This window comes from Ictalurus furcatus, chromosome 15 (assembly GCF_023375685.1).
Source record: "Ictalurus furcatus strain D&B chromosome 15, Billie_1.0, whole genome shotgun sequence".
In the NCBI taxonomy this organism is placed as follows: Eukaryota; Metazoa; Chordata; class Actinopteri; order Siluriformes; family Ictaluridae; genus Ictalurus; species Ictalurus furcatus.
The window spans coordinates 14,757,966-14,772,321 of NC_071269.1; the positions used below are offsets into that span (position 1 = coordinate 14,757,966).

A 14,356-nucleotide genomic window follows, 5' to 3' on the forward strand; every position below is an offset into this window, starting at 1 on the left:
ATATATGTATCAGAAGCTGTATATATGTATAAGCAGTGTGTGCTCTCTGCCACTGCGGTCATCTAAGGGGTGTGCGATATTGACAAAAAAATGTATGTCTCGATATTTCTTCCTCAAAAATTTATCGATAACGATAAGTAGACGATATTTTGCATCCTTCAAAAAATGCTTTTGTTAAAAGGATATTAATTGTTCCTTACTAATAATATTAATGGAAACAACATATTTAAACAAAAGAGGTCTTATTTATTTACTTAAAACTGAAGCATTCAAGTAAAAACAATACAAAACACACCAGCATTTGTTATATCTTGCAATCCGTTGATTTTCTTGTCGTAAGGCACTTTTTTTTGCAGAATAATTCGGCTAAAGTGAGCCGAGTGCGTTTTTGTGCTGGTATCCTGGCTAGTTTCGAAGTGTCGTGGACAGCTGACTCCCGAAGCTTTTCATATTCTGTGCGGTGGTTAGTTTGCAGATGGCGAAACAAGTTAGTTTTCGAGCTGTCTTTAACGGCAACCAATTGTCGACATAGTTTGCAGATTGCCGTCTTTTGAGCATCATCCATCATTTCAAAGCCAAACCACCTAGATGCGAGTGAGCATGACTCGCGTCTAGCAATTAAATTTAATGACGCAGATTGAGAGAACAGTGGTGTCTGTATTTTATCTTCTCATTTTTAACTTCATTCATGCATTTATAGGCAGTTATGCTAGCTTAACTTGCAAACTGCATTCTAATAGGCTACATCACACAGTGTAATCATGCACTCTCAATGCGCACACGCAGTACTCTATCCTACTAAACTACATCAAGTAGTGAATGCGTGGACACTCAAGGCGTTTTTTTTATTTTATTGTTTTTTGCAAATTGATTGACATACTCGATAATGCCAGCTCACACATCATTAAAACAACAATTAAGATATTATCGTAGATGATACATATCGCACACCCCTACGGTCATCTATCTGCAGTGAAAGTGCAAGTACCAATTCATTTCAAGAATTCCACTTGCAGACAGCATGGCGGATCACGGCTCCCGTGTGCTCTGCTATCTTCACTCAGATTGGTAGTTGCTGCACTCCAAATTTGCATAAAGTCACTGAACACACCCACATCTAGTCACCAACATCGCCGGAAGTTGCCAGCTCTCATTGAAAATGAATGGTCTCTGGTCGCTTTGCCGCTGCATGTCGCTGTATGCGTGATTTTGCCTTATAGTTTTCCTATATGCCAGAGTAGCATATAAGTCTGTAGTTGCATCTGAATTCTAATGTGCATAATTTCAGTAGTAACTCCTCACTACACATGCTCAACTCTGAATACGACCACCATGCATTTTACACCATGTTCTAGCATTGCTGTTGCTCCTTTTGTTATATTAAAGTTTCTAGCCTTCTACACCAGGGACATGACTGTGGTATGTTTTTGCACATGGGGTTTATATTTCGCCACTTGCAGCAAGTAGCACCAGTGGTCTCTCCAAAAGACACAACGAAATACAATATTCACGCTATATTATGCAGCCTAGTGCTTAACTATGAGCAGTTGCTCATAGGTTGAAATGTGAAGCTATGTATCTATCTATTACTAAGCACAGGAATTAAAACACCATGAATGTACACTGCAGAAAACGATAGCTTGACAAGTGGAAATTCTTAAACACAGGCAAATTTTTCTACCATATCTTATTATGAGATTATCATATACACATTATTACATTATTGAGCGTATTTCTTGATATTTTACTAATTTCATGCTCATCCCCCACAAAATAGATAGAGCAGGGCCATTTTAAACATGAAATACTATTAATGTCTAAAAATAGGCTTAACATCCTTGTCTCATACTGAAAAATCTTAGATACCTTTGTGTATATTTGAGGCATTCACACTTAATAAGATGTAAATATGCTGTGCATATAGTTGTAATGAGAAAAAAGAAAACATATATAAATGCCAAAAGTTGTGTTCAGTTTGTAATGAAAAGTACTGTACTATGGAGAGAATGCAGACTGGCAAGTAACTGTAAACACTCCAAATCATGAAACCAGGCATCGTGAACAGAGAATTATACAAAGGAAACTAAGCTATTATTGGCCTGCCGTTAACACAGAATAGGGAAGTAAAACATATTTCCCAGTAAAACAGAAAGCAGACAGGCATTATTATGGCACTCACGTCAATCAGAGTGCATATGTCCTCAAGATAGTACTTATTCATGGCAGCGTTGGCTGCTGCGAGGTTGAGCAGGTAGTCGTTGCGAGCTTTAGTGCACTTCAGCTGGGTCTCTTGTACTTTTCCTTGCCTCTGCAAAACACACACACACACACACACACACACAGAGAGAGAGAGAGGAAGCAGCGGGTTACAGATATGAACTGATACATTTTCCTGTGCCATCCTCTGACAAAGAAAACTGCACATCATCAAGTGAAAAATAAACTCAGCTCTACCTTTTCCATTAGCCTTTCCATCTTCTTTACTGAGCTGCGCCTCTGCCCTCCTGATTGGCCAAGGCTGAGTTCAGACCCCTTGCCAGTCTGTTTCTCCTCCAGTCTTGCAGCTTCTTTGAGTTTGCCCTCAGCAGAAAGACATTCGGAGTGATACTGGTGATAAGTCTTCAGAGCCTAAAGTGGGCATCAATAATGACACACATGACTTATTGGCTAATGGCTGCTTTTATTTGGTAGCTAAGATAAAGGTCTCTTTTGGCAACTCTACAGAATAAAGAACACACACACACACACACACACATACACACACACACAAGCCAAGAGCCTTGAGCCAAGACACTCGTGATAAGCAAGCTGTTCTGTGAAGGGTGAAGGCTTTCAGAGAGCAACCACCTGGCAGAAGGGTTGGTAGGTTTAATCAGGACATGTGACCTGGGCTTGACCACAGAAGACCATTGGGGTAGGGGATCTATGCCCTACCCCAGGGATCTGAAAAAGCTTTTGATCATGAGATGCTATCATAGAATACATGTACAATCTTGCACAATTAGCACATCCATATTATATCATATTAAATACTGTAAAATAGATCTAGGGCATTTTCACTTGACCTGAGGCCGACTGGTTGAACAAGAAAGCTGTGTTCAAATACAGGGTAAGCACTTCCAAAGCTTTCATGTAGCTTGTCATGTTATTTCCTATTTTGAGGTTCAAATCCACTTATTTTTGTCAAAAGCAATAAGCTTTGTCTGACAGACTTCACCCAAACTGTTGACCAGGGTAGAATAATTATATAATAAAAACTAATTAAATACCAATGCATTCATTAAAGCAATACAAAACTGCACGTACAGCATAAAAACTGATGATATAAAACAAGTCTTCCCCTAACTAGACTTGAGTATTCTGGTGAAGATTGAAAATATTTTTAGTCTAGTTTGATCCTATTTAACCACAGAGATGCATGTTGGCTACATTTAAGCAGCAAAATCACACTCACCGTCTGCAGCTCTGTGGTAACTTTTAGGAGTTCATCCTGCATCTGCAGACCCACTTCTTTACTCTACAACACAATCATAAAAAATTCAGCCCAGTGCGATCATTGGTGAAAGAGAGACAATGTGTGTGGATGTGTGTACCTTCTTGGCCAGGCGGTTTGTGTCCTCGATGCAGTGAGACAGGCGCTGGGTGAAGGTGGTGCTGCAGACCTCACTGAGTGAGCTGTGGTCCCGGCTCTCCTGCTTGGTCTGTATTAGCAGCTCTGACCAGCACTTGGACACAGACTGGTCCGTATGCTCTTTCCTTAAAGACAAAGGAAAAACTTTTAACTTGAAGCTCATAGACAAGCTGTTGATAGTGTGCAGTTATTTGCATGTAGGTGGTCAGGATGATGTACTTTTTGGTCTTGAGGGTGAACCTCTCGCTGAGTTTTTCCAGAGAGCGTGCATACTCAGCCTCGATCTCCCCCCGACGGCGTAGATAATCACTAAGATCCTGGAGCTGCTGCGTCTTCTGCTCCAACTGTGCATCCAACACCTTCAGTTGCTCTGAAAGCTGACTACGCACCTCTGAAAAAAAAGGGGGGGAGGAAAAGACATTCTCAGACATTGCTCTCTTTCACTCAGACTGCACATACAGTTGCAATCAAAATTATTCAACCCCTATTGCAAGTCAGGTTTACTGTCAAAATTTTGAGACTTTCAGCTGTTTGCAATAAACAAATCAAACAAATGAACAATAAATAATCAACACAATGAATGCTTCAAGTGGTTTCCCCAAATTCAACTGAAAATGCAACTTATAATGATTTCTCCAGTCTCAGAATTATTCAACCCCTTCATGGCAAGCATCTTTAGTACTTAGTAGAGCACCCTTTTACTGTTATGACCTGCTGCAAATGAGATGCGTGGCTTCTAGAAGCATTCCTGGGGAATCTTAGCTCATTCCTCATGAGCAATTGCCTCCAGTTCAGTAATATTCTTGGGTTTGTGTGTTTCAACTCCCTTCTTCAAATCCCACCAGAGATTTTCAATGGGGTTCAAGTCAGGTGACTGTGATGGCCCTGTAGAATCTTCCAGGACTTCTTCGGCAACCAAGTCTTGGTGGAATTTGTGGTATGCTTGGGATCATTGTCCTGTTTGAAGGTCCAATGACGCCCAAGCTTCAGCTTCCTCACAGACAGCATGACGTTTTCTCTTAGGATTTCCTGATACTACAATGAATCCATCTTGTCTTCCACACGCTGCAGGTTTCCATTGCCAGAGGATGCAAAGCAGCCCCAGAGCATCACCGAGCCACCACCATGCTTGACTGTTGACAGAGTGTTCTTTCTTCATTCTTCTTCTCCAGGTATACCGCTGAGCCATCATGCTGAAAAGTTCCAGTTTTGTTTCATCGCTCCACAGTACAGAATCCCAAAACTTCTGGGGCTTATTTATATAATTTTGAGTCGACTTTTCTTGTGCTTCTGGGTCAGTAGTGGTGTGCGTCTTAAGAGTTCTAGCATGGAAATCTTCTGCGTTTAGTATGCCTCTTAGTGTGCTCACTGAAACCTCAGTGCCTGTTGCCACCAAGTCTTGCTGCAGGTTTTTTGCAGTCACTCGAGGGTTTTTCACACCCTGCCTTCTCATAAATCTGGTTGCCGCTGTTGATAGCTTCCTTTTTCTGCTCTGTCCAGGTATTTAATATATTCTCTATCCCTTGCCACTTCAGGTATTTCATGTGTTCCAGCTCAAGCACACCCAGTGCAACTAATGAAGCCCTTAATTAGTTGCATCAGGTGTGATTGAGACAACACCTGTTTTGCATATTTGTGCTGTTGTGAGAGATTCTATTCAGGGGGGTTGAATAATTATGAAACTGGAGAAATCATTATAAGTTGAATAAGTTTTCAGTTGAATTTGAGGAAGCCACTTGAAGCATTCATTGTGTTGAACTATTTCAATTGCTTTTGTTTGATTTGTTCATTGCAAACAGCTTAAAAATTTTGACAATAAACTTGATTTGCAATAGGGGTTGAATGATTTTGATTGCAACTGTAGCCTGGGGCAGTCACGGGACGCGATAAGCAGAACCAGTGTCACTAATGCAGACTACACTCAAATACATGACCGTGACCAAGAGGGAGAGAAAAACAAGCACGAGAGAGTGAAAGTGAGAGAGAAAGAAAGAAAAAGAGAGTACCATGACCCCTTCTTTACCTTTGAGCTGCGTCTCATACTCTGCCAGACACCCCCTTTCCTTCCTCAGTTTGCCATGTGATGTCATGGTCTTGCAGGAAAATCCTGTGTCGTATCAGGTATCTCAGGAATATGCGTCCGAATGCGTATTAATGGTCGTCTTCAAACTACCCACAGCAGTTTATATAGTGAGGAACAGAACCAGTCACAGTTTGATGTTGTGATTTTTCTGCCTATCAGCAAACACTGACACACACTCAAAAAAAAAAAAAAAAAAAACGGAAAAGAGAAATGATGGTGTGTGAGTCTCTGTTTCAGTCAGCTTAGTGACAGTTATCAGTTTCTCAGTGCTGCTGTTGATCTCCCTTTTATGTGCTTTTATGGATTCAGCTGTGGAACTAAGCAGGCAAGAGACTCAGTAGTTTTCTTTATCTCCTTCCTGAACGAGTGGATATATTTGATTGTCCTCGCCTGTGAAAGCAAAAAGAAAAGAAAAAGAAGAAGAGAGGAGTAGACAGTGAATTTGTGGCAATAAGCAAAAAACGTTAACTTCAGCACACCTGGCCACATCCGGTGTACCCTTAGATGCTCTCACCAAGACATCCTGTTAACACAGTACTGACAGCCATGGGTTTCTGTAGAGATGCGGTTACGATAGAGTGTTTACCCCCATTTATGACATGTACTGTGTCAGTGTTTGAGCTGTCTTGTTCAGAAAGATTTCTTTCTCACACATACTCTGTAAACAATTGAAATATTCAGTTGCAAACAATTCTGTCCCCTTTCATTCTATGATTTACATCGGAGGATGGTTTAAACACTTCTTTCTATGAGTAATGGGAAGAATGAAATGCTTTATGTTCAAGTCAACCTACATAACTTCTATGTCATAGCAGGCTGCTGATCATACTTAATGCTAAGCTAAAGATATGACCCGGTGTCATATATAGTATAGGGTAGCAGATAGCGTGTCTGTCTTAGCCATGTCTTATACATAAAATTAGTTCATAATTTGAATTGAATCACAAGGCATTTAGTGACTTTGTTTCAAAAGGTACATGTTATTGCAAGGTCTATAGAAAAGAAATTCTAAAATAAAAATAAAATAAAACACTATTTTGCTGATGTGTCTTCTGTATTATATACACAGTTCATAAATACTTGTACAGTGACAGTGTGTGATACTTTGGCCCTGTACTCCAGCAAACTGCCTTAGACATAAAGAGTGACTATGAAAATATCGGAAAGTATTTCTACTAGTTTATATATAATGTACTGTGCACACCACAGGTAACAGGTAATGACACAGTTTTGTTTACTGGTCTCTATATTTTAAAATTGGATTGAAAATGGAACAGTTTTTAGAACAAAGCGCCAATTTAATAAATGGTAGTTTCTATATTGGGTAATTTACAGTAAATTGGGCAGTTCTCAATGCTTATAAGCTTCTATATATTGCCTTTAATAATCCTCAAACCGGATGAAATGTTCACGAGGAGAGCTGAGTGAACAACGGTTCTGCAAAAAGATTTCCGTGTATTTCTAAAATTCACTTCTGAGCGTCTTAGTCATTGTGGGGATCCTGCGTAGGATGCGTCAGTGTGGTGGGCGTGTTGGTCCTGTTACTGGGTGGAGGGACTTGAGTCATATTTTTTCAGCCTCTCTGCTTCTCTTTTGAGTTGTTTAGGTTTTCAAACAGAAGCTTTTGGGAAAGTACCTCATGTGGACCAGCAACAAGGTTCAAACTGTCATGTGTTCCTAGCATCACGTGAATATTTGGACCAAATACATACTAATACTAAATAAATAACACTTTGACCTCATACACACACACACACACACACACGCGCACACACATGCACGCACACACACATTTTGTCTTGCCAACCTTGTGAGTACCTTCCAAAGACATGATTACTAATGCAGTTAATTAATGCACCTAAATCTAACCATAATCAAAGAATCTTAATCAAAAGTTAACAATCTGGCTCTTTTAGTTTTTAAATTAAAGCTGCAGCTTAAAAAAAAAATTCCCCTCATGGGGATTTCTATCCCACACACGCAAATGCGCGCACACACACACACACACACACACACACACACACACAGCAGACTTTTGAAAAATCTTGCAGTGCTGATGTACCCATGATGGAAGTGGCACAGAGAGGACTTTCATCTGAGTTGTAGGAGCTTTTACACAAAGAGAGCCTATGTGACTCTGTGTGTGTGTGTGTGTGTGTGTGTGTGTGTGTGTGTGTGTGTGTGTGCGTGCGTGCATGCGTGCATGCGTGTGTGTGTGTGTGCGTGTGTGTGTTTTGGACGGTCGGGGGAGGGGGGAGGCTGGGGGTTCAGCATGACTAAGGAAGTTTCTTTGAGTGACCCTGCATGTCACTGCAATACACTGTCTCCATCAGCAGCCTGCCCACACTTATGCTTTTGTAGCTCTGAGTCAGACACTCCAGAGCACGCCCAGAGTTTAGGTTTAGAGGTCACATCCCCCAACTATTATAAGGATGCAATTATTAGATCGTGACCACCATAGCAGTTTAGCATAAAATGGCCTAGACTCCAGCTTATATGTGCACTCAAGAGTGAACCACATCCGCTTATACAGTCCGTTTGTACTTTGTTCGCAGCGGCTTATAAAAGCACACACACACTACGAAAGACAAGAAAGTAGCCACTAAGACCACATGTCTATAAGAATAATATGTAATGACCATTCATCCAATTACATAACCATTTAAAATCTCAGTGCAGTCCTTTCATATTTGTTTTAAATGGAAATATATTAATGAAGTGATGGAATAAATGTGTACAAGGGCAGTATTGACTAAATGGGAACGCTTGAATAAACCTGAGCTGGCCGCTGTATTGAGTTAAGAAGCTGCAGGGAATTAGAGATCCATGGGATCAATCCTGTTTTATGCTCCCAGGGGGCTAAAGATGACACCAAGAACTGGACCTTATCTCTCCCTGAGCAAGGGACCAGCTCGTTATACACACTTATAGACACACACACACACACACACACACACACAGCAATCCACCCATGCACACGCGCACACACAAATACACACAAGTTCACATGTACACTCACTGGTCATTTTAATAGGAACACTTGTACATCTTCACATCCATGCAATTATCCAATCAGCCAATCATGTTGAAGGAGCACAATGGATAAAGTCATGCAGATACAAGGGAAGAGCTTCAGTCAATGTTAACATCAAACCAGATGGGCTGGTTTGAGTATTTCTGCTCATCTCCTGGAATTTTCACACACAGCTCTTGAGTTTACACAGAATGGTGCAAAACACAAAAAACACCCAGTGAGCAGCAGTTATGCAGGCAGGAATGCCTCGTTGATGAGAGAGGTCAGAGGAGAATGACCAAACGGGTTTGAGCTCACTGGAAGGCTACAGCAAGTCAAATAACCACTCTTTACAAACATGGTGAGCAGAAAAGGATCTCAGAATGCACAACATATCAATGTTTATATATATATAAAAAAAACACTGTGCACAGCATTAAAGCACATTAGCAGGCCTGATGATGAGACACAACACACTGCAGGTTGCAAACAGATGCCAACTGGTACACTATTAATATACATTACTGTATTAAGACTAGAGTTATACGTGCAAAACTCTGCAAAGCGAAAACTAAAGACACTGAAGCCTTCTTTATTTCAGTTTAGAGAGTAGCATAACTCTGTGACATGTGACAGCATTACTTACAGTAATTAAGTGCACAAATTGCATGTAAAAAAAAATAGACCGCCTCAATGCTGCAACAGCTTCTAGTACTTCTAATAAAATCCTGAAAATACAGACACTCAGTTCTACCCAAATGCAGCGCACTAAAATCCTCTAGTTTCCTGCTAAACATAGGTACAAATTACAGAGCTGCAATGCATAATAAGCAAAAGGATTAACCCAAGCGGATTATTAGCTGTGTTAAAGAAACTCCGTACAGTCTGTTTATATTCTCACTGCATTAATGAGACATGTGTTCACACTCACCACATCACACCTCCACATACCACCATACTACCAAACACTGTACACATTTATGTGAAAAGCCACACTTTCATATCTAGTCAGCACATGCAGAAACTAAAGCGCCATCAAACCAATCAATCAACCAATCACAGAAATGTTTAAATCAGTGTCTTTTTTGTAACATTTTACTTCACTTTCTGGCAGCTGAGATGAAAATACTTGCGTTTTCTATAACGGTTTCTGTGGCCAGAATAAAAATCAGTGATGTGGACCACCAATATTTAACCATTAAAGGTAAAGAAGGTGTCTCTACTCGCCTGTCAGTTCATGAAGCCTATCAACTCCAAAATCTTCCCCACTGGCACTAGCTTTGAGAGTGAAGAGCTGGATGAACTCTGCCTTCATCTCTGAAGTACTACAACATGGTGTGATCCATCAGTCGGACCACATGCTGACAGACAGCGAGCGACAGAGGGAAAGGAAGTAAGAGAGAGAGATTTTATCTTAAAGAAGATGAAAAAAAGAAGAGTGTGAATGTGAGAGGAAACGAAGAGTGAGATGAAAGACAGACACAAATGAGAGCGCGAGAGATGAGGCGAGACAAGAATATTAGCTCAGTGGTTACGGTTCTAATGTAGAGACTGGAAGATGAGTGAGCCACTTCTGGATCCTTGAGCAAGAATCTTAACCCTTAACTGCTCATGGGGGTCAGTGAGACTGAGACTGAGAAGAGTAAAAAAAAAATGAGGAGGCAGGGCCAGCTGTCTGAAACGGATCAATGCTGAGATATAAAGAAACAGGAAGCAGTATTATAATGTTTAACCGTTAGTCATCGTGTTCTCCCTTTAAAACCATCATCCCCAACATCCACCCACCCACACAGAAGCGCGCGCACACACACACACACAGAAGCGCACATACACACACACACACACACACACACACACCTCTGAGCAGTTCAAATGACAAATATCCTTCACACAAACAGGTAATGTACATACATGTGCATGTAGATTATAGGCAAGAGAGCTACTGAGATAAGTTTAAAGACTACTCTTATTCCTCGAATGTAAACAAGACTGTGTTCAGTGTTGATCAATTTTGGTGAAGTTACAGCTGTAGAAAAAGAATCCTTCCTGCTCTTGCATGCACAAACGTGTGTGTGTGTGTGTGTGTGTGAATATTTGCAGCTTTGCTGCCCTTCTAATTCACTCACACTTACACACTCACACACACACACACAGAGAGAGAGAGAGAGAGAGAGAGAGAGAGAGAGAGAGCAGACACTAGATTCACATGCATCAATAATAAACTCCAAAGCCTTACCTCATTCTCTGTAGCCTTCTGTCTGTCACTCTCCCTCTCTTTCTTCCTCTCCTCCTCCCTCCCTCACCCTCTGCACACAGAGAACACTGTGTTTGAGTCACACAGATTCCACGGACCAAATTTGATTTCTCTCCCTGTGACACATTCAACACAGTCGGCTCGCTCTCCTCCTGTTCCTCCCTCCCTCTCTCGCTCTTTCTCACTGAGGTGCGCATTCAAAATAGCCCTCCTCTCTCTCTTCCTTACACTCTCGCACATAAATACACACAAGAAAACAGCTCCCCTCCTGCTTGCTCTGAAACACCCCCTCGCCCGCCTCACCCTCCTCCTCTTCTCTTTCATACACACACCACAATCTGACACACACACAAACACACGACTGCACACTCAGACACCACCAATCCCTCGCCGTGAGAGGATGTCATAAACTAAGCCCCGCCTCCATCTCTCCCCACTCCCCGCAGGCTTGCTATAAATACAAGGATGGATATGAATATGCTTTCTTGTTCTCCTAGCTCTCTACTCTCCTTCATTTCTCATCCGTCGTTTCTCCTCTTTTCTCATTCTCACTCCTGCTATGTGTTGATGCCTATGACCTTGCATTGTGTTCATTGACCAGCAGCAGTACACACGTAGATATATGGCTTGTGGTCACACACACACACACACACACACAGAGAGAGAGAGAGAGAGAGAGAGAGAGAGAGAGCCACGGGGGTAATTTACAGCTATGAATCCACTAGATTCGACCACCCTGCAGACGATGTGGCTTTAAAGCAGATCCTGGGAGTTGTGACCAAATCAATAATAAGGATGGTTAGTCTTGCACAATAACAATTCCTCCACTTGATTCTGCACACAGAAAAACGTCGACAATCATAAACCCATGCAATGCAGCCTGTTTCGCCACAGGTGTATTACATATCAAGGTATTGTTTGTTTCTTGTTGTTGTTTTTGTCCATGCCCGATGGCTACTTCCTCTATGCTTGCGTATATGATTACCGTTTGAACAATAGCAACGTGTCATTTCTCTGTGCCACAAGCAGCAAAAAAACTGTATCTCAGAGGAAATGAAGGTGGCCAATCACTCATCACGTACCACACATACACTAGAGCATTAAGAAGGTGCACAAAGACTTCCAGACCAACAGAAGTGGGGGAGGGAAGACATGAGATCATGTATCTGTGTCGATAAGTGTGTTACTTTTCCATTAGTAAGGGTGTGTTTGTGTGGTTAAGAGAGTGGCTTAAAAGCAGAGGAATATGAAATTGAGATATACAAAGAAGTAAGATCTGTTTACGTACAACGTGAAAAATCTTCGCTGGATAAACAGCGGGTCAAGGTGGTAGTTTGACTTGGTTCTCGGCAATGTACAAGGTGCAACTTATCTGATTTATACACAGTGAGAATTAGAGAGAAGCTATGCACTCTCTACACCATCAGCTTTCCTGTACTTGCTTCCTTCCTCTGTTGCTCTGTGTCTGTCACTGCCTTTCTTACTCTATCTCAGGATGTGGTTACAAGACGACGAATACCGAAAAAAAAATGTTCAAAAATCAATCTGAAACGCACAACTCATGGAACAGTTTCAATACACTCCACTAAACTGCTTGAATGTTTCAGCATGTTGAACAGGAAACAAAAGGTTCAGATCCACAGCTGCATGCGCACTTGTCACAGTAATCCATTCCTAACCAAATGTGACAATCTCATAAGATGCCTCGTTTTAATTATGGTCAATAAACTCACACAGATGTATTGTAGTAGCTGTGAAAACAAGGATTACTCCACATGAATCTCTCCACCCGTGTGTGGCTGGAAAGATGACTCCACTATTAGAGGCTGGGGGGAAGCCGGCAGGGCGTCACAAGATCAGATGTGACATGAACAGCAGAATCTGTCGCATACTAGGGGTCTTATGCAACCTGGCAGGTAGCCTAAAATTGCACACTGAGTTAACACAAACAGTGATACACCAACATTATGCTAACATGGTCAGTGGCAACTCTTCTGCCCCTGCTTTGGCCGTATCCTATGATCCATCTCTTTCCCCTAGGGTCAGTTCAGTTTCCACTTGGTCAGTCAGTCCTCACAGGTCTGACCTATTTCATCACTCTGGCTTTCCACACATACATACACACTGAGGATAACTGCACATAATACAACTGGACAGAAAGCAACAAAATTACCACTCCATTAACGGTGATGTACAAAAACCCACTGAACATAAAAAAAACTATGAGTCAGCATTTTTAAAGGTCACCAAACTGGCAGTAACCAACCATTATTTAAGCTGAATTGAATCTGATGTCATAGTGAAACTCGAATGACCTTGACATTGTTCTGCAAGACACATTAGCTGTTGGTGGAACATTTGCTATTTCATGGGAGTTAGAGACGTTGACAAACAATAACCGAAATCAGTTAATGTTTTGAAGATAAGCCTTGAGATGCATCAGGAAAATCACAGGCACGATTACATCCGTTTGCGGTATAATTGCGTGAGTAGATGATGTAGTAATGCAGAGTAGATTAGCAAACCACATGTTGAGCAGCTTAAAAACCTTTCCTCATTTACCCTTTGTAGACTTAGACCTGTGAAAGCCAAGAATAATGGAAGCAAAAATACAGAAGTGTTACCATTGAATCAAGTTCCGGCAAGCCTAAACTAAAAAGGAAAATAAAAATATATTTATATAAAACTGTGATTTATGGAATGGCAAGCTGTCTCATGCTCAAAGCACTGCTTTCAACAAGAGCAATGCTCAGTCAAGTTATAAAGAAAACTGCATTACATTCAGTCCCAGCTGCACAATGGTGCCTAATTCTATTGATCACCATCTTAGAGAGTGTTCTCATCGGTAGGTGTGTGTCTGTGTTGCAAACAACATGTGAATCACCAAGTTCTATGTGCTACAATTGTATATGAGGGACTGTGACAAACCTATGAAAAGATAAAATACACAGTCGTGTGAAAAAATAAGTACACCCCATGGAAATTGTTGGCTTTTTTGACATATTTGGACAAGCAAACATTTGATCGTCTTTGAAACAGGGCCTATTAAGGAAGTTACTTGAAATATACTTGAACAAAACCACAAGGAAAATGAACTTGTATTGCCTTCTTTAGCATAAATAACTTCTTGTAGGCTTTTCGCATAATTGTCCACCAGGCTTGCTGGAATTTTTGACCAGTCTTCCATACAATATTCTTTCAGCTGCAAGATTTTTGAGGGTTTTCTTGCATGTACTGCCCATTTCAACAGTTGGTATGAGGTGCTTCTTGGGGTTCTTGAAGACTTCTTTTTGCATCAGACGGGGTCTGCTCTTGGGCTGAATTTGCTCTGATGGCCAGTCATAGACAAATTGGAGGTCGTTTGAAATCTGTGCC

At 41.2% G+C, this 14,356-nt stretch overlaps 1 protein-coding gene across 2 annotated transcripts in view; it reads right to left on the reverse strand.

The window, feature by feature from the left end:
• Nucleotides 1-11,460, reverse strand: part of arhgap4b (Rho GTPase activating protein 4b) — a 29,534-nt gene extending 18,074 nt beyond the window's left edge. The window contains exons 1-7 of one of the 2 annotated variants that reach the window (XM_053643208.1): nt 10,964-11,460; nt 5,655-6,104; nt 3,851-4,022; nt 3,594-3,756; nt 3,455-3,517; nt 2,455-2,628; nt 2,180-2,308 (exon numbers count right to left, since the gene is read on the reverse strand). In XM_053643208.1, the coding sequence (XP_053499183.1) occupies nt 2,180-2,308; nt 2,455-2,628; nt 3,455-3,517; nt 3,594-3,756; nt 3,851-4,022; nt 5,655-5,721 (768 nt within the window). In that variant the 5' untranslated portion in view covers nt 5,722-6,104; nt 10,964-11,460. The remainder of the gene's footprint in view (nt 1-2,179; nt 2,309-2,454; nt 2,629-3,454; nt 3,518-3,593; nt 3,757-3,850; nt 4,023-5,654; nt 6,105-10,963) is intronic. The other variant, XM_053643207.1, reaches the window with a different exon arrangement.
• Between the last annotated feature and the right edge of the window lie 2,896 nt (nt 11,461-14,356).